Genomic DNA, 27,190 nt, shown 5'->3' with positions numbered 1-27,190 from the left:
CAGTCACATGCAGCACGGGACCGGGATGCGGGTGCGGGTGGATGTGCGGACGCAGCACTGGGGTCACTGCCTCGGCGCCAGGAGGAGGTGACACGAGTGATGCGGGGATGTGTCAGCAGCAAGGCTGTGCTGAATGGGGGCAAGGGAGGGTTTTCTCAAGGGAACAAAGTTCCCATTCCCAAAAAGGGCTCCGGCTCTGTTGTGGAATTACCAGCTAGGGGCCCAAAAGCCAAATGCTACTCAAAATGTCAAACCACGGGGAAAGAGGCATCAAAACCAGGCATTTATCTTTGAGCTGCTCCCACTACCGTGCCTCTGAGGTTTATCGTTCTCACTGGATTTCTGAAAATTAAGACAAATGCATGTGGGGCTCACAAAAATAATCCTGAGGGGAAAGCCAGGGAGAAAAATAACCATCTAAACCCACAGATAAAAGCAGCTCTTGTGGATTAATGTATCAAGGCTTTTTAGCCCCTGGATTCAGCAACTGATTCTGGACTCCGGACATGAGTGCAAAGCAGCACATTAGTCTCAGACCCGAATAAGTGGACGCTCCCCTCTGGAGAGAGGTTAGGGCCATTTTCAAAGAATGGCTGAGAAACAAAGCTGCTGCAGGGGGGGCTGAGAGCCCTGAGATGCAGCCACAGAGCTGCTCCAGCTCAGTCCGGGAACAATCACTCCAGCACCCTCCCAGAGGAAGCACGATATAGACAACATATCACAGACTTTATGTCTATAATATATAGATTATATACCATGATAGAGACTGTCAGCTGCTGACTTGAGACATTTGTGTGCTCACACCCTGGCCTTCCTAGTGCATTGTTTTGGGCAGGATGCATCTTATGTTCCCGGTAAAGGCTGGGCTCATCTGCCCCAGTCAGAAGCAGACCTGGCCTGCGGGCACGTGGCCGTACTGTTTGGCACCAAGCAGGACCAACAGGCCGAGCTCCACCTTACCTCAGCGATGAGGACGACGATGACCGAGTCTTCCTTCTCCTGCTGCGTGAGCTCGGAGATGAGGGAGCTGAGGGTGTCCGTAAGGTAGGAATGCACCTCCCGCTTTACGCTGGGGATTCCCATCACGACAGACACTGCCCAGGGCCAAGAAGAGACTTTAGAGAGGGGCTACGCTGGGACAAGACATTCCTCCCAATTCCCATGACCACCCCATGGTTCACCCAGTACAGGCCGGCAGCAGCCCGGTGCACCCATGGCAGGGCACCCAATGTGGTCAGGTGCCCGCACACCAGCTGGGACCGCTGTCCTCACGCTGCCTGGACTCTGCAGTAACCTGTGGGGCTGGTCAGCTGAGGGCTGAGGCCGTGCTGAGGCTCGATTTCGGAAATTTGGGGCGCCAAGGTGGACACAGCCACAAGGAGCCTAGCTGTCCCTAGCGCTGGGCAAGTTCCATCAGCCAGCAAACTTGGCTTTGTGCTGTTTTATGAAAAGCAGGAAGGAATGAGAGACTCTTCCTTTTCTCCCTCAAAGACTTAGGAAATGCCCCAAACCCTCCCTGCCCAATGTCCTTTCCAGAACACAAATGACAACTTCAAGAACACCCTTGTTCTCCAAAGCCCTCCCACGGCCAGAAGCATCTCGGTTTAAGAGGAATCAGCCAGCTGCTTGGCTTCGGGTTGTGATCTGGGAGCAGGGGAGGAAATGTGTAAGAACCCAAGTCCTGCTCTGGATGGGATTTGTCTCCTAACACGTTTAGAATCTCCATAAACTGCTTTCATCTGACCACCTTGTAGGCAAAGCCTAGAGCACTCTGGAGACGGAAAGCAGCAAAAACCATCTGAGAGAAGCACTGAGAACACTTCAGGAGCACAGATATCCCCATGACACCCCGGCACGCAGATGCTCCATGGCTTACCCACCCCGTGTGCAGCAGCACCAAAGAAGCTCGCATGATACATGCAGCCATTCCTCCAGTCCTGTTCATCTCTGCTGCGCAGCCAGGCCCAGAGGAAAGGGCAGGGACGGGCACCAGGTGAGAGGAGGAGCACTAAAGTAGCACTAATTCCCATTTACCTCCAGTGCGCCCCTGTCCCACATGCACGGCTGGCTGCAGACTGTTCTCCTTTGACAGCAAATGTGGCAAATGATGGAAGATGGTGGGAAGGTGCAGCACATTCTTGTTGGTGATATTCCACAGTTTTAACTTGGTTTCGTCTTAAAAAGGAAAAGGGAATCAATATGCAAGGAACGGTATGCAGGAAGAGACTGCAAGGCAAGAAGCCTTTTTAGAGCAGCCTGGCCACCCGAGACTACTGCTGGGTTATAAAAAATGAGGTCAACCTTTAACATGCTACCACAAACCCGATTAAAGTTCAGCAGAAGCCATGAGGGCCTTAAAGAACTCCCAAAATATTTGGGAAGGAAGGGGAAGAATGAAGATCAAATGAAGGCCAAATCAGATCTTTCCAGAGAGATCCAATTTTCTTCAACTGAGCAACTTAAAAAAAAATGAACAAATAAATTGGCAAGGGGTGCTCGGCCAGTCTAACTCCTTCCTCTTCCCCGTCTCCAGACACCCACTTTCCATATGCATTCAGTACAGCCATAGGAAACGGCACGTATGACTTGCAAGAAAAAAAACTTAGAAGCAAGCAAGTTGGCAAATATCACTGGCAGAGGCAATCACAGTGTTCAGTGATGCATATGTACCTGTAGTTAAACAGGAGTTTGAGAGTTCCCAAGTCTATTGCATTAAATAACAAAAAAAAACCAACAAACACCTCTGAACTCCACTGTTTGCTGGTGCCAGGAGGGAGAAGAGAACCACCCTACCTGCGCACACACCTCTCTACCTCCTCACTAGCAACCTCCAAACCATCTCCTCTGCTCCTGCTATTCACCAGATAGGCTGCTCCAGGTGCGGTTGATGTCCCGCAGGGCCTGCTTCTCTGAGACGGCCCGCTTGATCTCCTCCAGGACCAGGTTCAGCTCCTTGGAGCGCTTCAGGCTCTCCTGCTCGGCCACGTGCAGTCGGTCCCGGAGAGCCAGGAACTCCCGCTGGTAGATGTCCACAACGTCACCTGCGGATGGCAAAGACAGCATTGCATTTCCTCTGTGCTCTGAAGGGTTTCAAGATGCAAAAGCAAAAGCAGTCATCCTTTCCCTACCTTCATAATCCTTAAACTTGAATTTATGGAGCTGTGGTCTATCACACACTGATCAGTTATGGTGGAGAGAGCTCGTTGATATACAAAGCATGGTTGATACATGCACAGAAGAAGAGTTTCTGATATACAAAACAGTGTTTTGTACAGCAATGCACATTTGGTTTGTGCTACCATGTTGGCCACGAGAGCTCTGACAGTCTGTGGGAACTTTCAGTTGCAGAACCACAAAGTAAAAGCTGCTTCCCTTTCTATCTTTAACTTGGGTTCTGGGTCATAGAGAACAATGACCTGACGCTGTGTGACCAAAGCATGCAGCAAAAACATGGTGCATGTTAGTTATTTGTTCTACACTCAGCTGCTTCTAATAGTTTTAAAGAACAATATTGTGCATCTCTGCAGTGCCAAAAATTGGCGTGTGTGAGCTGGCAACCATGGGAGTGAGCAGCGGCAACCATGAGTCAAGTGAAAAAGAACTGGAAGCATCAGTGTTGGTGACTTGGTAAAACAACAACAAAACCAAGAAATACAAGTATTTCCAGTCACCTTGCTCCTTGCTTGGGTTGCCTTATTGTAGTAAAACATGAGTTTAAGAGTGAAGGCTTTGGGAACAAGATGAGAGTTGGTCTCTGAGAGAGGACACAACCGGGGACCTTCAATTGCCAGCCCTGACGCTATGGCAGATGGCACCCCAGGAAAGACACCAGAATTCCCTCACAAGGACTGCTCCAAAGGACCATCTATCAGCAGGGTGAGCAGAAGCCAAATCTGGGGCTCGCAGGAAGGGAACCAGCACTGCACACCCAGCTGTGCCGGGGACACGGCTGCTGCAGATGGCCTGGCATGAATAACTAGGGCAAAGACAGCAGCACCACGGGGGTCCTCTCCAGATGGCACACAGCATCTCCAGGGAGAAAGAGCTGCCAAGGCTGGATCGAGTAGATTTTACATTGCTCAGCCATAGCGGCTGTGGACGGGATGCTTGTCACTGAGGGAATGGCAGGTGCAGGCACACCACAAAGTTTTGCCCACAGCACAGAGAGGACAGACAGACAGCTGCTCCCACACCCATGGGGTTTCACTCAGCCCTCCCCATCTTCATGCCACCTGCAGCCAGCCTCAAGCTGTGGCATCCCTCCCACGGTGCGCATGAGCGGTGGTGATGCCGGCAGGTGAGCAATCTGGGTTGTGCAACTTGTCTGGACAAGGTGAACTACAGGAGGAGCAGAGCCCAACACAAGAAGCCCATCGCCCAGCTCCATGTTGGCACTTGCCAAGGCTGCCTCGAGGTGCAGTCTCAAAGGGATCCTAAAGACAAAACCGATTACAGTCATCTTACTGCTCTTAAGTGAGGCAGAACAAAGCCTATCACACAGCAGCAGTGGCTGGGACGCTTATGTCAACACAAGTGTTTGGATACACACCTTAAAGAAGCATAATAAAAGTAATATATATAAATGAGTTACTTCTCATAGGGTAATAAAGCTTTTTATTTCAAAACAACATCTTACCAGCATGCCCTTTTTAAACAATAAAACTACTGAGTGCCTCCATCCATAACTAAGTATACAACAGCTGGCAGTAGAGTTGGTTAGCTATTAATGTACTTTTCTGGGCCATTTTTTACCCCATTATTAATGCAACTTGTGTGCTCAGTACACATACACTTTCACCTCTAGTCATTCATTTGTTTTCAGTAAGGTTAGATTTTACAGAACTACACCAAAACACAGCCAGGACAGCTAACACAACCAAAAGCACTACACTAGAGCTTCCAAGTCAGGGCTAAACACAAACCAGAATGAATGAAAACAGTTACACCAACTGCATTGAGGATTTCTATTTTGGGGTCCACAAGCAAACACAAAAAGGGTGTTTTGAAGATCAAACATGCCTAGTTCCAAAGCACAGGGTTTCCAAGACAACAACACTTCCAAGTCAAGTTCTCTTTAATGCTTTTGCCTATGAGAAGCTTCCCCCATGGGGTCTCTTACCCACAAACAATCCTCACAGACTCACTGCCTGTCCTCAGGCGGCACACCCGCACAAGGCTCTGTCTCCGTTGACCTTCGGGGCTCTCCACATTACTGCAAAGTGGCTGGGAGATGGGGAGGGAGGGGAGGAAGGCACTCCCATCTGGTTGCTGCTCTGTCTGACACGAGTGACATGCAGGGCATAAACAGCATCAGTCCTTCCTTTTTCTTGCATGGTACCGCTCCCAGTGAGAAAACATTTAAGTGTTTGCAGAAAAACAGGGTAACCCCCAGCATGAAGGGCTGCCACAGGAATATAAATTCTCTCCACGATGAGCGAGACCTTAACCTGACGGCAGCTCTCATCTGTAAGAACACACCTCTAAGCTCCCACATTGTCCAGACTAGGGGTTTTCAAGCTCAGATTTTTTGATACTAGAAGCAAACCTCAGTTCCCGTCCTCGCTCGATGCCGGCCTCCTCTGCAATACCTGGAGCAGAGTGTGGGGCTTTGCGCTTAATGGCTTTTTCCAGAGTGCTGCACTTCGTTTGTGTCAGACTGCAAAGGGAAATGTCACTGATTATTCAGGCACTAATGACCTGCCCACTGATGCCAAGAGCTGTACTTTTCATTAGGCTGCGATGGTGATGTGCAGTCAACCATTTGCTGCTTTTCTGGCTAATGGTTGGAAGTGAAATTGTATTTGTTTCCAGTGCTCTTGTCCTATGACGTGTTAGCAGGCTTTCCATTCTTTAATTAAAATTTCATGAAATTTAAAAGCTGATCGATTGTGACCAGTTACTGTGACAGCGCGAGACAAAGCCTGCGGTGGGCACACAGCTTCCCACGGATTCCCAATAACACCGTTTTGCACTTAGAATCATCAAAGCAGTAAGGCTAGAAAAGACCTCTAAGATCACCTACTCCAATTGTCCACCTACCACCAATATTGCCTACCAACCACGTCCCTCAGTGCCACATCTCCACAGTTGCTGAACATCTCCAGGAACGGTGACCCCCCCACGTCCCGTGCAGCCTGTTACGATGCATCACTACTCTTTTGGAGAATAATTTTTTTCCTAATATCCAACCTGAATCTCCCTGGACCAACTTAAGGTCATCACCTCTTGCCCTGTTGCAGGACAGACCTGGCAGATCCAGCTCTTTCAAAGCAGGAGTTCCAGCACTTGCAGATGACACTGTATCAACTCTGCCCTGCAAACACCACCTTTCACACTGCACCACACTCAGTATTTGCACTCAAAAGCAGTTTTCACGCACAGGCTGCCAGGCCATTCACCAACTGGCTGCATGTGTGGCAGCACACAGGCCTCTGGGCAGCCCCTGGCCAATGGCTGCACCCTGGGCTCAATTTTCTTTCTAAGGTTTGGTTTTGATATGGAGCAGCACCTCCAGAGGTTTGGTTTTGACCCAGAGCCCCCAGCTGATATGCTGTTGGCTTCCCAAAGGCTACTGTCCATCCAAGATGGCGCCCACTTCTGTCCATCCAAGATGGCGCGCACTGCCCACAGGGGAATTCTCTGCTTTGTGTCTCTGTCCTTGCTGAAGTGACAAGGAGGCAAACCAGCCCTGCCTGCAGAGGTGGGGGCTGAGGTGCCCGCATCCACCCTGTTTATCCACTTCCAGTTTTTGAATCAAAGCAAAAAGCCTAATCTGGGCCTAAAGCAGCAGATGGGCACAAAATGAGGCCAATGCCGTAAAGCCGCCACTTTGTAACCTCTCAGGGTCACTCATTCATGTACACACAGATACAGTCAGGAGTTCTGTAATCCTGAATGCTGTGCTAGTCTCTCAAATCTCTGCGAGCTGGATTCGCCTCTCATTAGGAAGACCTTTGAGAGACTTTGTTTAAAAACTAGAAACAACTCCCAGCCTCTAATCTGTTTATCTCTGTGAAATCTTGGCTTTGAGAGTGCAACGGCGCATTTTGACCCTTCTGCTGCAAGTGCTGTGATCAACACACACGTCAGAGTTTCCAGGGATGGAACAGCCAAAAGAAAGCACAGTCCTGGGCTCACAACACAGAGGGAGATAGAGCAGAAAGCCAAACTTTCCATGTAAAAACCACCAGGCATAGCGAGAACCCAGCCTCAATGGAGTGCCCTCGGCCCTTGATGATGATGGGCAATTTGATGTTTTGATGTTTAATGAAATACATAATGCTGGCACTGCTCCACGCATTACACTCTAGATTGCCCCAATTTAATCACAATGATCATTAGGTGTTTGCTAAGGGAATGTCACCAGACCGTTAACGTGGATATAAGGGGATGCTGTGCTGTATCGGTGAGTTTGGTTCAGCTGTTGGGATGTGGGAAAGGTTGGCCCGGCTGTAATGGGATGCTGATGGTTGGGGCAACACACAGAGACCAGCAGTAATTCCACAATAAACATTTCATACACTGGAAAGCTAAATTTTGTCATTTGGCTGTGGAAGGAAGAAACAATCAGCAGAACCCCAAAGCGACCCCGAAAGCCACAGGAAAGCAACTGCTGGGCTGTATGTTGCTGCAGGTGACAGCTGTGACAGGCCACAGGGAAGGATGGCAAAAATACCGACTTGGGTAGTGAGGAGGGAAAGTGAGAGTTCAGCAGCCAAAATACCCCCAGCTCAATCCTGGCAAAAAGAACAAGCATCCCAGCGTCCTCACATTGCAAACACAAGTGCATAATTCAGCAAACGTTATCTGACACTTGCAGCATCACTGTGCACCAAATCACCGGGGCACTGAGTCACAAGGAGCATTTTCCAGCTAATGCTTATAAAAATGCACTTCAACTTTCTTTGTTCATTTTACATTAGCGCCGTTGTAATTTGTGGTTAACATCAAGACATAAAGCACCATAGAAAGTCATTAGCACCACTAGAAAGCTCATTATTATTATTGGGAAAACAGCTGCAGGTGCAGAGGAGAAAGAACTGCTCACATTTCTGATCCCACTCTGAAAACAAACAGCTTCTTCCACAACTAAGTTTTTTTTGCTTTCTAAGTCCTAAGCAGTAAGACGTCAGGGATGGGCAGGTTCCCCACTGCGGAGACAGTGACCCACGATCCAGATGGAGAACACTGAAATCCCACTCCCAAAGAGGTGCACATCCCTGGAGGGACGCAGGCGAGGATGCAGAAGTTCAGCACTAACGAACCACGCAGGGATGCACTCATCACCTGTGGGTACCAGCAGCCATCAGACTGCTCTCAGGAACCTGCAGAGCCCTTCTGTCCCCATGCAGAGCTCTGTGGGTGAGCCACACTGAAAGAGACAAAGAGCTGCATGACCAGCATGGGTCCCCTGGGTTTTGTCATAATGCAAAGCGAGGAAATTTCTGGCAGGCATAAGCCAGCATCAGCTTCTGCAGAAGAAACCAGCCCCTCGGTTTGTCTGCGATTTTATCAACTTGTCCCAGGGATTTAATGAGATGGACGCATCAGCTGGCAATTTGTTTTGCTGCAAAACAGCTGAGGAAAAGAAGGAAAGAGGCAAATAGTACTATTGATCAGAAGAGAAAGAAGATGGTATTAGGCAGTGAATTTTCATCACAGCAAAAGGCTCAAGAGGAGGCCATAAGGTTTGGTATTAAACCTCCTGTCTCATAGATTTAGTAAGGATCTGGAGAAAGAGATGGATTTGTAAAGTAGCAAAACACAGAGATGACACAGGGATAAGTTCCTCAAAGCCCCAAGCCAACCAAATGACTGGGAGAAAAGGCAACAAAATGGAAAACTAACACCAAAGCTGACAGATGCAAATTAATCAGGGAGGAGAAGGGAATCAACGTATTTTTTCAGGCAGTTCTTAATTAACAGTATTAACTGAGGGGGAGACTGGAGCTTCAGAGCATCTTGGTGCTGCTCTGCAGGTAGCAGCAACCCAGGGAGAGAAGGGATGGAGAGGGAGGCAAGGAAGATGTTGGTCTGCTCGGAGAACTGGATAGGGAATAATAGCGTGAAGATTATAATGTTATTAAAATGATGCTGCCTAATCCCAGAATAGCCTTCACCCTCCTCTGAAAAAGAGTATTATTACAGACTTAAAAGGGGCTTTAGAAGAAGGTGATGAAAATGATCAAAGAGCTGAAAAACCCCTGCTCTGCGAGGAAAAAAAAAATATATGAGATTATTCATCTTGCAATTGGCATAATAATAGGGCTCATGATGAAAAGCATATAAAAGAGTGATATAATGAAAATATATCACACAGACTTTCATTCTCTGTGTCTCAAACTACAGGAATAAGCAGCCATTCGATTCAAATATTGTTAATTTCGAACTGATAAAAGGAAACGTTTTGTGCAAAAAAAAAAAAAAAGTATATTAGTATATTATATCTCCAAACTTACTGCCATGGAAAAACACAAAAAGGGGGAATTTAAACAAAGTGCTGGACCTGGCAGTGCCCTTCAGCATACAATAGCATGGAGAGATGGCTCTGAACCTCGGCACCTCTCCTCCCATACCACAACTTAATTAGGAACACTGCTGCTTTCTTCTTCAAAGCGAAGCTAATTCATTAGCAATCTAATTATTTACCTGTGTAGCACAAATACAGCTTTCGAAGCATTTTCTCTCAAATGGAAAGCGAGGGCTTTGTTCTTGTTGGTTTTTTTTAATACCCTCTATTTGACTGGGGAATAAAAACATGCTGAAAGTGAACAAAATAAGGCATTACAGAAATCATGGGTCATTAAACCTCCAAATAATTGCAGCTCCGCAGGATTTTTTAAGAGGACACATCACACTTGGGCACGAAAGGCAACCCAAAGGGTTCTTGGAATGCCCTTCCCTCTGCATGGTGCAGCCAGCACGGAGGACGCCCCGGGATGTGCCCAAGGGCAGCACAAAGTGCGCTGCTCCTGTGCATGGAATGCACTTGCAGAAGCCCACGCGGCCACCCCACACATGGCAGAAATCCCAGCACATGGGGGAAGGCAAACATTGCGTGCAGGAGAAACCCGCCTTGCTCCCACTGCATGCAACCTCTGGGCTGCACTTCTGCCCCTCCTGCCCTGTTCTCACCGCCGTGCCGAAGCCGGGGAGTGCAATCCCACGAGACAGCCCCAAAGAGCTGATGTGCAAGCGCGCAAGACTGCGTTCCCATAGGTGCTGCTGAGGCCCATCCCTGGTGCCTTAAGGAAAAAGGAAAACACGAAGCAGAGCAAATGCCTCACAGTCTAACAGGAAACCCCGTTTTATTACAACCTAATTGCGCTATTAATGAAACACAGACCTCGCTCCGCCAAACCCCACGCAGCCCGCTCGGTGGCACAGCGCTAATGGCTCCGCTTCCCGCGCAAGTCCATCCGACAGGAATGCCTCCAAGAAGGCAAGCTGATCTTTGCAAAGGTCACTGTGTTAATCATCGTGCCCTTTCTCTAGCAGCAGCTGTCGCTAATTGCCTGTGAAGGAGTCGAGATGAAATTCTTGTTAATCCTCCTCCCAACATCACTACAACCCAACATCATCATCATTCCTTTGAAGCAGCCGTAATCAGCTGATGGGCCCGTGAGACGTGGCCTGGCCGGAGCGGGTGGAAAAGGCAGCTCCTTTCTGCAAACTGGAGGCTAACGTGGTGATAAGCAGCAGGAAGCACGGGGATGTCACGCTTCCCCAGCTCCTGCTAAGAAGGAGCATCGCAGCCATCGCTGCGCTCCACAGCCTCAGAACAGCCGAGATCCTGGAGCACGGGGAGTTTGTTTAATCAATAACATATGAAGCTTCTGGCACAGCCGAGCGTATGAAAGAATTTTACAACAGCAAAATAAAGTACTGCTGTGTTATAAATCAGAGAACACATATGGAAAAGTTAAAGGGATGTACTAAGTCGCAGAGATATCAAGGAAATCACAGAAGTTCTGGCTGGAGTCCCTGGCTCCGTTTGCGCTAAGAGCAGTGAACTTCAATGCAAGTCAGGTTTTACTGCTTTTTCCAAAAGAGTAACTCATTTGCAATGCGTGCAACTGTATCGGAGCGAAAGGATACTGAGTGTGCTCCCTTTGCTCTGCTGTCTGTCCACGTACATCGAACTTCTTGTCTCCCCACGGGCACGCAAACAGATCACAGATTCCCAACTGTACCAGCGCCTGATCAGATGCACGACTGTGCCTGTGGGCAGGAGCAGATTCTAAAGCCTCTCATCCTGATCACGCAATGAGCCGATCCTGCAGCGCGTTTTGTTTCAGCGCTCCTCAACCATTTGCGGAATGCTTCAAATAAAACTCATAGAGAGCCTCTTAAAAATTATTCAACATCAATATTTGAAATATTTATCCCCCAGGGCGCAGGCTCGTAACACGAGCACATAATGGGGTGCATTTTCCTCTCTCCAGAGAGGAAACAAGACGTTGCCATTAAATAGCACACTTAGCCCAGCTGTAAGCGTTAATGCTATCTGAGGTCTCTTGTTTCATCTCATATGCGAGGATAATTCCTGAGAAGAACAACATACCGCTAAGGCAAGAGGAAGACCTGCTTCTCCCTTTCCACATTTGGCAGCCAAGAGAACACGAGGAGGGGGTTATCCAGCCATGCTGACACCCATCCCACAAAGCCACAGCAGCCAGAACAGTGCAAAATGCCTTTTGTAACCAGCTCCCAGAGCTGCTACCTGCAGAAATTCGGTTCTCCCTTACAACCACCCCAAGACAGGGATGCTTCCTGCAGCCCCAGACTGCAAGACCGCTGTATCAATGCTTCATTTCACAACTATTCCTACAGTGCTGCTCAGCCCTGGCTTTTGTAAGCAGTCACCTCATGCCCTCCGTGAGCGGAGATGCAGTTTAGGTATCTCATTTCCTTACAGCACCTCTATTTAAATGCATCTGTTTTTTCAGCATTTCACACACGGTTACCTTTACTGGTGGCATATAGAAGGTAGCACTAATTGCTGTGTGGGCTGCTGTGGCTCAGCTTTTCAGACTTTACACCCAGAGGGAAGCTGTGCTGCAGAAAGATTCAGTTTGACACGTTTAGCTGGCGCAAGGATGCCCCATCTCAAGGAGGAAAGCCCCATCTCCTTGCAGGAAACAGTGTCCGAGCCCACAGGGGTAATTTTCCACGACAAAATCATTGCACCCTATGGCTACAGTTGGCATTTGGAGCTCAGTTCAAGCCCTTGTTTCCTCTGCACAAAGAGGTTCAGTGTTGCTATGATGCCTGGGAGGCATTCCTGCACTACCATCCTTCAGAGACCCTGGGTGCATCCCGATGCTGCTGTAGCAATGTCCCTCAGCTCTGTTCCTGGTGCTGCCAGCTGTCAGCTGAGCACACAGAGATGTTTAAACAGATGCTTCATCCTCTGGAGGCGTCCATAAAGAACTCACCCCAGGTTCATGACTCAGCCTCATGCCCGGCTTCCCAGATCATCTTTGTCACCCGGGATCGCTGACTGCAGCGTGCTGCTGTGAAAAACCCAATCCAATTTTCTCAAACCTTGAGAGCGGGCAGCGGAGGTTGTGCTGGCAGAGCTGCAGGACCAGCACCAGGGCAGCAGGCAGGGGAGCTCCATCCCCACAGGGCGAGGAGCAACGGCAGCAGCAGCAGGACAGCTTCCCAAAGGATTTCACTGCTTAGCCGGAGGGCCTTGAAAAAGCAAAATGTAGGAACTGTAACAGCACGAGGATGTACACAGCTATGGATGGATAGCCACGTCCAAAGCCTGCTTAGAGCAGTGCCATTCTGGCAGCCTTATAAATCACTGCCCCTAAAGGAGTGCCTTGGTTTCCCATAGGGAGCCAGAGCGAGCCTGCAGCTCATTCCCTGGACCTGCCTTCCCCTGCTGCATTCAGGGGGTGGCACACAGCAGCCAGCAGGGCACCAGCGTGTTGCGACAGCCTCACACACTTGCAAAGACAAATACATTCTTCAACATCAGACAGGAGGCTGAGGAATGAAGCCATAAGAGCGTATCGCCGCACATGAAGGGAAATTCATCCTGCTGCTAATGCCCATAACTTCCCCACCGAGAGCAATGGGCATCGCCAGGAGAACTGACAGCATTCCAGCATGCACTGGCTGATCCCTGAGCCTGTGCTGGTTGCATGGCTAGCAATACAGAGCTCTTCTCCTTCCCCAGGCCTCAGATGACACAAAATGCCCACGTTTTAATAGCGAGTGATTAACCGACAGCATAAATTACCCGGATTATAATGAATTTCCCCCAAAAAGGGCTCTGGCCGGGGCTGTGCAGCACATCCAGCTGCTCCCAGATGTGTGTTTCAGTGGGATCACCCTGTGCAACCCACACTTTGGCTGTATTTTTTATTACAGACACCAAAGAGATTCGCTAGCATGGGAGCAACCCAGCCCTGCTGGGCTTCCTGATTCCACGCAGCAAGGCTGGGAACTTCAGAGCAGTTCGACAGAGTCACATTTCCAGTGCTACTGAATTCGTCTGCTCTTGGACTGCGCTGAACATGGCAAGCTAAATGATTTGACAACAGACTTTTTTTTTCTTTTTTTCTTTTGAAGGAGTGAACAGGAGCCAATAAATAAATTAAAGGGTTCATAAAGCCAGACCATCCTCCCTCTCTCCCTCAATGTTTTTTTTATGCCTCCTGCCCCCTTACAGAAGGGCGTATTTGATGGCATTTCGATGGAGGTATGCTCTCCTATTTAACAAGCAATTAAAAAAAGTATGCAACAAGCATTCAGACAACACAAGCATTTCCTCTGCACACTCACAAGCATTTCCTGACCCAGCAGCCTCACAACATGGAACACATCTAGCAACAGTGTTTTCCCACAATAATTATTTTCCCAACTGTTGGCTGTCGCTATTTTCCATTTAAGGTCATAATCCCATTGCGGGATAACCCAGAGCAGCAGATCTTCAGAGATGTAATAATTTAGGCAAAGTCCTAAAAAAGAAAAGCGTTGCAACTATCCTTGGGAAGAAATCAGGAACGAGAAGAGAGAGAGGCTGAAGTTTCCAAGTGCTGCCACTATCGGTGTGCCAGGATGGCCGAGCTCCTTTTGTTTCCAATAGAACTGGATGGGTACATCAGGAGTGAACCTGAGCACACGCACCACGCTCTGGGCAGGACAGTGGACGTGCACGCTGGGGAGCTGCTGAAGCCCTCTGCCATGAGGCCCTGGGGGGACTTTATTTGGCTCTGTCAGCAACAAAAAGGACTGGCATCCTGCTCTGGAGCACTCCCATACAAAGAGATTTTTCCATAGGGTACGTGAGCCATGCAATTTGTGCTGTGCGTTGACGATCTAAATCAAAATTCAAGCGATGTTTACGGCACTCTTGTCGTTCCTTAAAGTTTATTTTTCTTTACTGCACGCATTCAGTGCCCAGGGTGAGATGCTGTATCAAGCTCTGTGCTGCCTGATGGGAAGCAGGAAGTTGGGAGATCCTCATTGGGCATCCCAGACCATACCCCCATTAAATGCATTAAGAGCTTCAACAGATGTGTGCATACCCAGCATTACAGGAATGGATTTCAATTGAGATGAGCCCTTGGCAGGCTTACACAAGTAGAAAAGCACATGAACATCAAAACCGGGAGTTCTGCATGAGCTAGTGGAGCAAGCAGCAAATAACTGGGCATGCTCTCTGGGCTCAGGGATGGTCTCCTTTACGACAGACAGTAATGCCTCGTTACGGGAGAAACAAATACAATAAAGATGAATATTCCATCTTCCCCTGGCTGCAGCTTAAGTGTTAAGCCAATACAAATTCGCAGGTTATATTTCACGAAAACAGCTCCGCCAAAAAACTGCTGGTGGTGCGGCAAAGCACATCTCGTTTCAAAGATAAATCCTGCAGCCTTCATGGGCAGATGCTAAAACACACCAGGCTCTATCCAACAGCCCAAAGGAAGGCACAGAGTGAATTTATAACCAAAACGTTCCTTCTTTTGCCACATCACTTCGCCCAGAGGTTTATGAAACGATGCTGCGTACCTTCACGCGTGCTGTAGGGCTCCGTGGGTCCACTGGTTTCTCCTGTGCTCTTTCTGCCTGTAATCTTCCCTCGTCTTGCATCTCCATTTTGAATTATTTATCATCAGGTATCACATTCATTTGCACACTCTATGAGGTGCAAAATAAATGATTAGTCATTACATATCAGACTCTTCCAAACCATCTGTGCTGGGCTCCGCAGCAGTCTTGTTTTGCTTTCCTCTAATTCTTGGGGGGGGAAAGAATAATCCAAGGGGAGAAATGGATTTGCTGGAAGCACGCAGCAAAGCAGTCTGCAAGCTTGCTGAGAGCAAAGGTTTATTGCTCTGTTAGAGCTGTGCTCCACATCGAACGCGCAGGCTATCATCTTCGGTGTAATTTAACCGGCAGTACAAATTGCAAGTAGTATTATTTCAAAGACCTTTATTTATTGATTAGAAACAAAGTCCTTATTCTCTTCCTGTTCCCTCCTTGAGTCGTGCTGATTGCATACAATGGAGAGCCATCACTTAAAGCGCCAATTAAGTCAGCTTCGGAAAGGTAATTGAATAGCTGAAGTTCTTAGTGCAATATTGTACTGCACTTCTTGATTGCAATGAAGGAAAACAAAGCAGTCAGAGCAATGAAAATCAGAGAATGAGGCATTAGGTGTTGGCAGGAACAGCAAAATGGATGGAGCCTGTACCAATGAAAGAAGAGACTCCTTTCCTTCCATGGTGGCTTCTACCCATTGCTATGGGGGTGAGAAGGAGCAATCAGCCGTGGTCTTGTTTGTTTTCTGTGCTAGGAGCAGCTGGTGCCCAATGTCCAACTGAAAGCTCCAACAGACTTCTTGCACTGGGGGCTTAACAAAGATAACGTCTTCTGCATGGATTTACCGAAGTCTGATGCAGGAATTCATTCCCTTCTCTGGCAAAGCCACCAACAGACTCTCTCTTTTCTGTCCTCCCAGCTACCTCCAAAAATAGGATTCCTGGTCCAGTTCACGGATTTTCCATTTCCTCTGGAGTCTCCCAAACCACTGCCCAATTTGGCTAAAGCCAGACTGGGAGATTAGGATGAAGGACATAAGCTTTATTCTCTTAGAAAAACTTGGCCAGAAAACAAAGGAGGAAGCAACTGTTAGCCTGCCACTACTCCAAAGTTACATTAAATCATTGATTTAAATGCAGGAAAAAACACATCGCAAATGGAGAGCAGAATCCTCAAGAACCTGAGGACGCTGGTTGCACACAGCCAAAACCCCCATCCATTTCCTAGAGCCACAGAGCCACAGCTCTATGGCCATAAAGCATTCACACAGCCACATGAGGGCTCTGCAAAGGGCTTTTCTTTCCACCAGTGCTGTTCCATGTCGAGGTGGCACCTCTCTCACCTTGCATTTCAGGGCCTATAAATCCAGTGCAAATTTGGCACTGCTGCATAACATCACCTGAAACACACATGGCAGCAACATTTGCACCATGCATCAGGAACGTGGCACTAGCACGCACTGCTGAGTGCTGCTCAAACTTGTGTGCTGTTATTTTTGTCAGTAGCTTCTCACTTCATTTTGCAAGCATGACTGCAAATTTGTGCTGCAATTTGTAGACAGCATTTAAAGAACACAGGATCATAGAATCATTAAGGATGGAAAAGACCCCTAAGATCCCCAAGCTCAACCCCAGTCCCCCCCCGACATGCCCATAACCATGTCCCCCAGTGCCACATCTCCATGGTTCTCAAACACCCCCAGGGATGGTGAACCCCCACCCCTTCCCTGGGCAGCCTGCGCCACTGCAGCACCACTCTTCCAGAGACCAGCCCGAACCTCCCCTGGTGCTGCTTGAGGCCATCACCTCCTGTCCCACCGCTGCTACCTGGGAGAAGAGGCTGACGTGCACCTCGCTACAACCTCCTTTCAAAATGCTGCAGAGAGTGATGAAGTCTCGAATAATTTCTTTTCAAACTTGAGCATCCTGTACACAAAAGAAGCCAGAAGGATGTCTGAGCGGTCCACGACTACTGGTCCTCATACGACAACCCACAAAATGGGAGCTCAGCTTTTCTTACCCCTGCAGACTGGAAGCATGCCAAGGAACAGCGGGACAGCCCTGCACTGCCCAGCCTGCGCCGGTTACCTGGTACAACTCTTCCAAAGGGACCCGGTCAGTGGGCACGGTGGGGTGGGCTGACAGTTGGACTAGATGATCTCAGCCCTCTTCTCCAACCTTAACGATTCCGTGATTCTACGAAAGCCTCTTTTCATGCCAGCATCCACAAATCTGCAAGGACTTTATCCGAGCAGCTTCCGCAAGAGCTCATGGCAACGCATCGGAGAGAGGAGCTGAAAGCAGAGCTGCACATAAACATCGCCCTGCGATACTCAACTTCAATACAATCACATCCACACATCAATTACTGGAGCACTCCAGGAACACTGCTAATAGAAGACAAATAAATAAGTAAAGGAGAGCTTCAACTAAGAAAGCGTTTGCCATTCTCGGGAGCCACTTCACGGAAAGCCATTATTTCCTGAGACGTGGCAGGCTGGTTCGCATTCCAGCAACACGTTCCAGTAACTGCACAGGTACAAGAGGAGCGTACAAATCACGGCTCGCAAACAACTGCTGGAAAGAGCAGGATCTGCGTATTCCTTGCTCACCACTGAGTGGTTACATACATCTTAATTCCGACCTCAAACACAGTTTGGACCATGGCAGATGTTCTCCACAACGCAGACTTCCTCTGGAAGAGAGTTATATCAGTTTGACCACAACAGCAATGAAAAAAGGGATTTCTGCTTTCTCCTTACACTCAAAGCTCAGTACTGGTGAGGAAGAAAGGAAGGAGCAGCAAACAGATGAGTGGGCCCAGCACCTCAATCCCAACTGCACCTGGACCCCTCTGTTATGCTGCATATAAATGGAACTACATTATTTCAGTGAGGTTGCTCCAGATGCACAAGGATGGAACTGAGTGCAGAACGCACCTCTTGCTATTAAGCTTCACCAAAAAGAGGGCATGCCCTACTGCCAAACTGCTCTCCCTCCCTTTCGTCACCCAGTTTTCTCCTGTTGCTGAGCAGCCAGAAGGGGATCGTTATTTCACCAGCTGCAATCAAAACTGTGCATAACACAGGATCCAGTTGCAATCGTACACCTACATGGTTGCCCATCCTGAAGAGCCCTGAGAGGCTTTTAACGAGCTGTCTGCGCGCGGCTCGTCACCGCACCTCCCGGTGAAACGGGCTCGGGAGTGACAGCTGTTTAAACAGCGCTCACGCGTTGGAGTAGTTGAAGGGAGAAAGAAATACTAAAAATAATTGAAACTGCAGCACGGAACGTGGGCAGGACAGGGGGAGAGAGGACAGCCCAGAGGAAGCTGACAGTAAGAGAGGCAATAAGGACAGCTGGAAGCCAAACTAAACAGGAATCCACACCTATATGCCACGCACCAGCAGACAGCAGCTCCCAGCCTGCCCGACAGCCCCTCTGCAGACCCCCCACCAAACTGCCCCTCCTGCCCCTACAGCTCTGCAGTGAGCAGCTCCAGGTGGAACTCCAGCATCAGCACAGGCACGAGAGAGACTTCAGTGATGCCTTTACCGATGAGCGAGTAATGAGACACTAAGTGAGTGGTTCGCTCAGAGGGCTTGTAGTGGTGGTAAGAACCAGGTAAAAATCCCCATTGAGACTTGTGTGCAATTCAAGGGCACGTAGAAGAGGTAGTGTTCTCAGAGATAAGACGGGAATCTCGCCTTACACTGCCATCGGCTGACTTTTAGAGGTTGACCCGGCAGCTTCCTCTTGCAGAATGCCAGTGGTGTGGGGCACAGCCTGTGCCAGGCACAACTGCTAGAAATCAGCCCGTCTCCTACAGCCACAGGGCCAGAACTGGGAGCAGGAACCTCAACACCAAGACTTCTAGAGGAGTAACTCAGCTCATGAGCTCCTGCTTAAGCAGAATGTCACCAAGAAGAGACCGCGCTTCTTGTTCCTTTGAGCCCTTATGCCTTCCAAAAGCCACCTGAACCTAACTGCACTGCCATCCTGATGCAAAAAGATGGGAAAGTTCGTGACTGAAAGTCTTCCTGTAACCTGGAACAGTGCCTAGGGCACCGGCAGCTGGTCCAAACGCACCCAAATGTCATGGCTGCAGTCAACATAGAGCTGTTTCCTTCTCTTTCTGCCATCTCTGCTTCATCCGTGGGGCATCCATTAGGTTCAGACACAACGGGAGCAAAGAGCCAGCAACAAGAGCCTCATTAACCAACTGCAGCCGGATTTGTTTTGGAGCACAGTGCAGTTCCTGCGCTGCAAGGCAGAGCTCTTGCTGGGGGAAAAAATAGATCCAATTTAAGGATGTCCTGCATACTGTAATATTGTAAGCAGCGCCACAGTTAGATTTGAAACAACAGCATTACCAGCTGAAAAAAAAGGAAAAAAAAAACCCACCAAACAACCGGAACTCTCTCCAGACCAGCAGAACAAATGAAAAAAGAAAAGGGATGAAGGAGGCTTCAAATCTGCCCTGGATTGAATGTGTGTCACTGCTTCAAGCTGCTGTAGGGAGAGGAAAAAAGGGAAATAGGATAGCAGAGAGCAGAAATGAGATTTATTAGCACCAGCCAGGTAGATAAAAGACAGCTGAGCACCAAGCAATGATGTCTTTGTTTTGGGATGAGCCGGCTTCTGAAAATGTCTGGTCAGCTTTAGCATTTTGTACACATGAAATGAGTGTCCACAAGAGTACTCTCCTGAAACGACAGGACTTAATGCAGCCGAGATAATTATCTAGATCCTTCTTTATCCCATTAGTGGTTTTCATTCGCGTCCTGGAACACCATAAGCGGATTCTTCAAGAATTATTTGCCATCCGCTGCTTCAATCCTGCTTGGAATTATCTTTATACCTCGGTATGAAGAAAAGAGATTACCTCCCTGCCAGGGCTTGCTGCAATGCCCTCTTTTCTGAGGCTCTTTTTATCATTTTGCTCCGCGAGGTAATGAAAAGAATCAGAAAACAATTGTCACGGACACGATTTTGCCTCTTCCCAACGTGTGCGTGGGGACAAAGCTGAGCCCAGTGCGGTCATACACAACAGGATCCAAACTGCTCCCGGCTTCCCTTTGCATCACGATTCACTAATAAAAGAACGAAGACGAAACTGTAAAAAGCAATTAGCCAAATCACGGTGTGCAACAGAACGAAGTGGGATCTGCTGCAGCGAGAGGTCCCAGGGGCGGGTGCTAAATGCCGCGGCTCTGTGGCAATGCAAGTCAGCTCAGATGGAGGCAGAGCCAGCGGAACTCAAACAGCCTGCACGATCCTTGCTTCCAGGCCTAAAACAACAAGAGCTGCCCTCCCAGCTGCACTGGCCATCGCCAGAGTTGGTGCTGGCAGGGGAACAGCATCTGCTGCCCAGTGCGGCTGGGACACGTTCGGAGCAGCGAGGAGATCCCTGGATGAGACAAAAGCTGTCCTCCCTCTGGTAGAAACAGAAGGAAGGATGTATGCAGATCCGACAGGAATAAGAATGCATGTTTTTTTTTTTTTTAAACAAAGCATGTTTTACAGCTTTGTAATGAGATCTGTAGGAGAGTCAGCCTTACAAACAAGTTATTAAAAGAGGGAGGAGGGACACAATAATAGCAGGTGCCAATTACTCAGCTCCCAGCAGAGACTTTCCAATTTCTCACCTTCCCCCAAAGCAAGATGCGCTTCACGGCACATTTGCTTGCGAGTGCAACACCCCTGCAGAGCACCACAAAGGAGAGATGCATTGCTGCTGCACCGGGCAGCCGCTTCCCACCAGCCTGCACTGGAGGAGGGCCCGACACGGCACTGTGTTATCTGGCCAAGAGCGGAGCAGCACAAAGTAAATAAACCCCAACCATCTTTATATTTGACTACAGCCTGACCACTCCTCCTGCCAACAGGAGCAGCACATTTATAGGCTAACTGCGGCTGCCAGGTTTGCCTCTCTGCAAATATCTGCTCCGTTTCAGGAACAAAACCCCAGTAACGATTTTGTTATTTTAAGACAGCAGCTTAGTTTCAGGCAGTAAATGTTCACATGGCAATCGGAGCCACGGAGATCCCATCCTCCGAGGCAGCACGGTAATGATTAATATTGCAAATGTAATCCAACCCTTTAAAATGATTATTTCCAAAATCAGCAAATAATTACCAAGGCCTTCAGCAATCAATACTCAAGATAAATAGACAATTAAATCGCAGAAAGAAACAGAAGAAAGTAGTTAATTTTTGCCAAAGACGTGCCAAATGCACTTTTTCATGGTAACCAAATACTTCCAGTAAACAGATATTTTAGTTCACTGGAGAGGCACTTTCAGAAAGTAATAAATTAATCTAATAAAACCGACAGACAGGGTGGAACCAGACGTTAATGAAACACAAACTGATCTATACGGAGCCAGCCCACAGTCCATGTCCCAGTTACGCTCAAATGCCATTCTGGTCGCTTACCCCCTCCCTCGTCACAGCCTTCTAGCTCAGGGAAAAGCCACATTTCCTTCGTCTTCACCAGAATGATGGCACAACCAAGAATTTCAGCCATCAAACCAAGAAATTTGAGTCCAGCTTGAATTTGAGTTTCCAATTATTAGCTTTATTTTTTTTTTTTTTTTAAAACCTCTCCATCCCCAAAGCCGGCAGGTGAACCAGCTTTGAAACACACCACTTCATTCTCCTTTGTTTGGGCTGGTTGGTAGGAAACATTTCTTCTCAGAAGGAGTGGTGCTGCAGTGGCACAGGCTGCCCAGGGGGGTTGGGGGGTCACCATCCCAGGGGGTGTTCCAGAACCGTGGAGATGTGGCACTGAGGGACGTGGTCAGGGGGCATAGTGGGGCTGGGCTGGGGTTGAACTTGGGGATCTTAGGGGTCTTTTCCAACCTTAATGATTCTATGATTAACTTCAGGCTCCATGCAGGAGGTGTGGGATAAGCTCCCTCATTGTCTCCCAGGACCCCAGGCATTCCCTCAGATCAGGAGGGTTCAGCTCAGCCATGGCATAAAAACATTCCCTCAGCTTTTATTGTTTTTCTGTCTATAGTTTGCTGTGCCCAGCCCTGCAACCACTCTCAAGTAACCACCCAAAGAGGTAAAGTGCTGGGGCCAGCTCCTTGGAGTTGATGAAGCCACAGCATTAGGTAAGCACCTGGGAAAGGTCCTCGAATGGTAGATAAGTCAAATTAGACAAGATTAAGAGAGGGAGAGACATAGAAGTCCATCCTGGTCATTTTCTACAAAATCAAAGGAAGAAGGAAGAGAGGAAATTGAGGGAAATGGAAGACAAAGGGGGAAAAGATATCAAAGACAACTCCAAAGAAAGCACAGTGAGACATGGCACCAAAAAGGCATTGTTAAAACAGGAAAGGCAAGATCAAACAAAAGCACAGGATCAGAGTCTGGGCATTGACAGGGGGGAGAGGAGGCCACCAAACCACTTTTGCCAGCATTAACTGAAATAATTCACTCATCGGACACTTTTCTAGGGGAGCTGTCGATTCCAAGAAAGCCTAACCCTACCCAAGCCCACTCATCCACCAGGCACCCAACGCAGGCAAGTTCTTCCTTACATGGGGATGTGCAATGGGAATGCTGCATGTTTCTTCCTTTCAGAAAGCTCTCACCATCACAGGGAGAGAGGAGAAAACTATCACCATATGCTTCAGGGCATATCCATGCCATAAAGAACAAGTTGGTCCAAAAACTCCTGGAGGAATAGGTGAGGTCGCAGGCAGTGGCACTGGTTATCAGGGCAGTGCTCCTCCCCAGGTCGGTATCAATCCACTACAGCAAACCCTAAACCACGAACGCGTTGTGGATAAAAGCAAATGGACAATGCAGCTCAGCTAAACTCATAAGGAAAAAAAGAATGTGACTCGACAGGGGGATACAAGCACATGGAAAAGCAGCCAATGCTGCAGTGAATGGAGAGAGATGGTTTAAAACAGAGACCTGCCCTTCTTGGGCTGTCTTGCAATGCAATTGACGTGAGCTGTTCTATCACAAACAAAACAAAGGTCATCCCTGAATAAAAAGTCTCTACACCTCAATTACAATAAGAAAGGCAGGAAAACACATTTCCCTCTGTCAAAGACAACAATCCTCTCCCCAAGCCAGGAAGCTACTAAGCAGATGCTCGATCAGCAATCCCTGAAAAGCCTCTCCTTCTAGCAGCACGAACCTCCGAGCCCCAGCTAAAGCCTTCCCTTTATTTTAATAGTTTTCATAATCCCTTAATTTGGCAGCGACTTCTGCCTGCATTCACTGAGCCCTGCTGACCTCACGGGCTTCCACTTGGAAAAAACAAGAGGCCGAGCTCAGAACTAGCGTGGGAACACGGTGTTAGATCCTGCAGGTGAGGAGTGAATCTTTTCCCCATGCACTGGGATTCCCCATCCACCCCATGGGTACCCCGTCCCCACACCCCCAGTAATCCTAAACCCAAAGGCTGGAAGAGAAAAGCAAAGAGAGCTGCATGGCACATCCCAGGGCCTGGGTGCGTTTGTTGTTCACCATCACTTGGAATTCAAGAGTTGCAAATCTCAGTGAGTGCTCACTGGGGCCAGTGCTGGGTTGGTTGGCTGCTGCAGGAGCGAGTTGACATCCACCAAAGGTTTCCATGAAATGGGTAAGATGTGGCACTGAGGAACATGGCATAGTGGGCGTGGAGGTGATGGGTCACTGGTTGGACTTGGTGATCTCTGTGGTCTTATCCAACCTCAATGACTACGATTCCAAAACCCATGCATGGTTTTCAGCCATTCTGCCCCAAATGGACCTCAACTCTGCCCCTCGCCTCAGCTCTTCCAGCCTGCTCAGCAGGAGCAGCAGTTTGTGGAACTCCTCCATGGCTTTAACCAAAGACAGCTGGTTCTCTGGGTTTCTGTGTGCAGGGAGAACCGACACCAGCACCGTGCCTACTGCAGTGCTGCTGGAGCTGATCAGGTGGAGCGGCTCTGCCCAATTTATCACTAAAGCAATTTCTTCATAATTTAGCAGGCTTCAAAGGTTTCCGGAGATGAGTGGCAGCTTCACTTACTAGGAAGCTGTAGATGGGCTTTACCTTAAACACTAAGTGAATAATCAATGAACATCCAGGATGCAAGCACAAATCAATGATTTCTTTCAGATGAATCAAAGGGAATGGCAAAGCAGAAATGGTTTTGTTCTGCAAGAGAAGTAAACCACAGGGCGCACTCGGTACAACCAGGGGTGTGCACCAACCCGCTCTGCTTCTGTCCTTTACTCCATCCCAGCAGCAGAGGGACACCCATAAGTGCACACACAGCGAGAGCCCAGTGTGAAAACCCAACAATAAACTGCCAAGCGATATAAGCAGAAATATGGGTGGCTCTGGGCAATGGAAGATTTATTTTGATAAATGCACGTCAACAGATTGCACGGTGCCACTCATTCTCAGGATGAATTTGGCCAAATCATAAGCAAGATAATCTTGCACATGCCACTGCACTCTGTGCATCAGTCACAGCTGCTGGTGAGCACCGCACAGACCCAGCAGGGGCTCTCAGGAACACTCCAGCATATCCTTGTTATTTGTTGTGCATTTTAATGACAGATTTCCAACCTCTGCAGCTCCTTTGCTGGGCCCCCACCTGCACCCTCCCAGCCTTCACAGGTTGGTAAATGCGTCACATACATTGCGGGAGTCACACACACAGGGACAGCCCTAGCCCTGAGCAGGGATGCCACCTGCAAAGCACCGCCCCACGCCTCCAATGGGAGCTGCAGAACCCTGGGTGCAGGAGCGGGGAACAGAAAGCACAGCACAGCAGGAAGCCCCGCGACAGCCAAACAGTCCTCATTCCGAAGGAGGAAACCCGCCAGCCCACTAGCACCTCGCTGGAACTTGTTCTTGTCCCTTCTGCTGCTCATCCGCAGGCAGGAAAGCTGCTGGGTGCTGCTCCCAGGGGCTGCCAGCCTGTGATATGACGTGGTGCTCAGCCCTAAGGTCAAGGAGAGGGCATCGTGCCCCACAAGGAGGGCACCATGGCCCCTGTGCTGCCTGCAGTGGGTAAGCAAACCCTGACTGGCTGTGTAAGAGCGGCTCTGGAGCTGGTCAGACCTGTTTGAATGTCTTACACTTAATTGTTTTGTCCTCCCAACAAAGAGCAGATGACAGAGGCAAGCAGGCTCTGCGATGCTTTCAGTGTTTTAACATCCACATGTTCCCTGCTTGCACAGAATGTGGTGTCACCAGAGCTGTCCCCAAGTGCTGGCAGGGGACAGCCGACACCGCAGTGAGTGGCGGACACAGCCTGCCCCGAGGAGCCAGGGGATGGGGACAGGAGGATCTGGGATATCCCAGAATAATCAGCTTAACTTCAATGAAGTATTAAGACAATGATGAGGACTTGGGCACAAGTAACCCCTCTTTATCAAAACCAAATCACAGCAAACATGTCGTGTTCCTGTGGCAAGGTACGACATCCCTTAATAGAGCCGGGATGCAGGAGGTGCATCTGGCTACGGCAGAGTTGGTGCCCCAATGCGGGCACAAATTGGTGTGAATGGGGTTTGCCCTTAGAGCAAAGGGTGGGGAGAACCAGGCTGAAGAATGGCCCAGGGAACCCAGCCCAGATGGGGACTCCCATCCGTGAGCTGGATGTTGGAACAGAAAACGCACGGATGGCATTCAAAGGCCACCCCAGCCAAAGGGACTGCCAGCACAAGAGCAGGATTCAGAACAATCCTGAGCCCCTGCACTCCTCTGTAACAACAAGGAGGACACAGTTCAGCCAGGACAAGCGTGATGTAATGGGATTTGGTGAGAACAATTAACCAGGTGAGGAACGGAAAGCAGGAGAAGTTCTGGAGAAGCATGGCTGAAGAGCAGATGGGATAAAAAACCATGAAACGTGCGTCATCTGTGGCAGAAGTACAAAGCGACAAAAGTACACAGCGAGAAGGATAAGACCCGCAGTGAGCCCTGCTCTCTGAGCACAGCGGTGCCTCAGCCCCGTGCCGGGCGTCAGCTCAGGATGACAGCCTGGAGGGGAAGCAGCAGAGCGACCACAGACCAAAGAGCTCCTGCAGCGAGGGAAGGAACTTCCCCGCGTGTACCCCAAAAATGGAAAAAGTGCAACAAGAGATCGTATGAAAAACCTGGTGGTAGGGCTGTTAAATGTCAAACACCGTCCGGGGAGCTCAGGCAGCTCTGTCAGCAGAGGTTTTTAGGAATCAATAAGATAAACATCAGGCAGGAAGGGTATGGACGCCCCAGTCCTGTGCAGGGGCGGGGTTGGGCTGTGTGACCTCCGAGGGCTGACAACGGTCCCAGTACAGCCACACCGGCTGGAAACCCGCTGTGCTGGCACACAACCCCCGCTACCTGTAACCTGTTGTAACCACCGCTGCTCGTCAGCAACCAGTGCCTGAGGGAATCAGGGCTGTGAGCGAGGGCCCTACCAGAAGGACACGGAGGGGTGTCCGGAGGGGTCACGCCCCATATTTCTGCTGCAGGATGAGCAGAAGCTGCAGCTCCCAGCAGCGAACAGGGGACTGTCCCAAACAAATCGCCCAGCACAGCACCGTGCACAAGCGCAGGGAGGGGGCTGCCCCAAGAGCCCCAGCACGGCAGCGGGGTGCTCGGCTCCCCCCTCCTTCTGGTCCCCCAGCCTCCCGGAGCCACGGGACCCCCATCTCTCCATAGGGATTAAAACCCCATAGGATTTAAAGCCAGCACGGGCTCTCCCCTCGAGCATCACAGCCGGGAGCCCGCAGCAGCTCCGGGTCAGCCCCATCCCGCAGCGCAGCCCCGGGGACCCCCACTGCGGCCCCCCCGGGCGCTGCGGGACCCCAGCGGGGCGCGTCAGGATGCTGCCGGCCGGGACCCCGCCGGGTCGCACCGCGCCCCGGGTCCTCGGAATCCACCCGCAGGGTACCCGCGGACCTCACCGGACCGCCCCGAGATCCCACCGGGCCCTACCCCGGGGCCGGGCCCCGCGACCTCCCCCCACCCCGCAGCCCGGAGCCGCCCCTTACCTTTGTGCCCGCCGAAGGCTCCGTACCACGAGAGCGAGAGCAAGGCGCACAGACAGCCGAGCAGCAGCGTGAGCGCCGTGCCGCTGCGGAGCCTCATCGCCTCCTCCCCGCCGGCGGCGGCCGCATGGCCCGAGCGCGGCGCGGCCTCG

At 49.7% G+C, this 27,190-nt stretch overlaps 1 protein-coding gene across 3 annotated transcripts in view; it reads right to left on the bottom strand.

Moving 5' to 3' along the window:
- Nucleotides 1–27,184, bottom strand: part of MGAT4B (mannosyl (alpha-1,3-)-glycoprotein beta-1,4-N-acetylglucosaminyltransferase, isozyme B) — a 37,526-nt gene extending 10,342 nt beyond the window's left edge. The window contains exons 1-5 of one of the 3 annotated variants that reach the window (XM_021410734.1): nucleotides 10,346–10,445; nucleotides 10,135–10,244; nucleotides 2,862–3,041; nucleotides 2,035–2,175; nucleotides 961–1,094 (exon numbers count right to left, since the gene is read on the bottom strand). In XM_021410734.1, the coding sequence (XP_021266409.1) occupies nucleotides 961–1,094; nucleotides 2,035–2,175; nucleotides 2,862–3,041; nucleotides 10,135–10,216 (537 nt within the window). In that variant the 5' untranslated portion in view covers nucleotides 10,217–10,244; nucleotides 10,346–10,445. Of the gene's footprint in view, nucleotides 1–960; nucleotides 1,095–2,034; nucleotides 2,176–2,861; nucleotides 3,042–9,648; nucleotides 9,695–10,134; nucleotides 10,245–10,345; nucleotides 10,446–27,041 lie in introns of those variants that run through there. The other 2 variants (XM_021410732.1, XM_021410733.1) reach the window with 2 other exon arrangements.

Source organism: Numida meleagris, chromosome 12 (genome assembly GCF_002078875.1).
Source record: "Numida meleagris isolate 19003 breed g44 Domestic line chromosome 12, NumMel1.0, whole genome shotgun sequence".
NCBI classification, from domain to species: domain Eukaryota; kingdom Metazoa; phylum Chordata; class Aves; order Galliformes; family Numididae; genus Numida; species Numida meleagris.
This window is presented reverse-complemented; position numbering and strand designations above follow the sequence as displayed.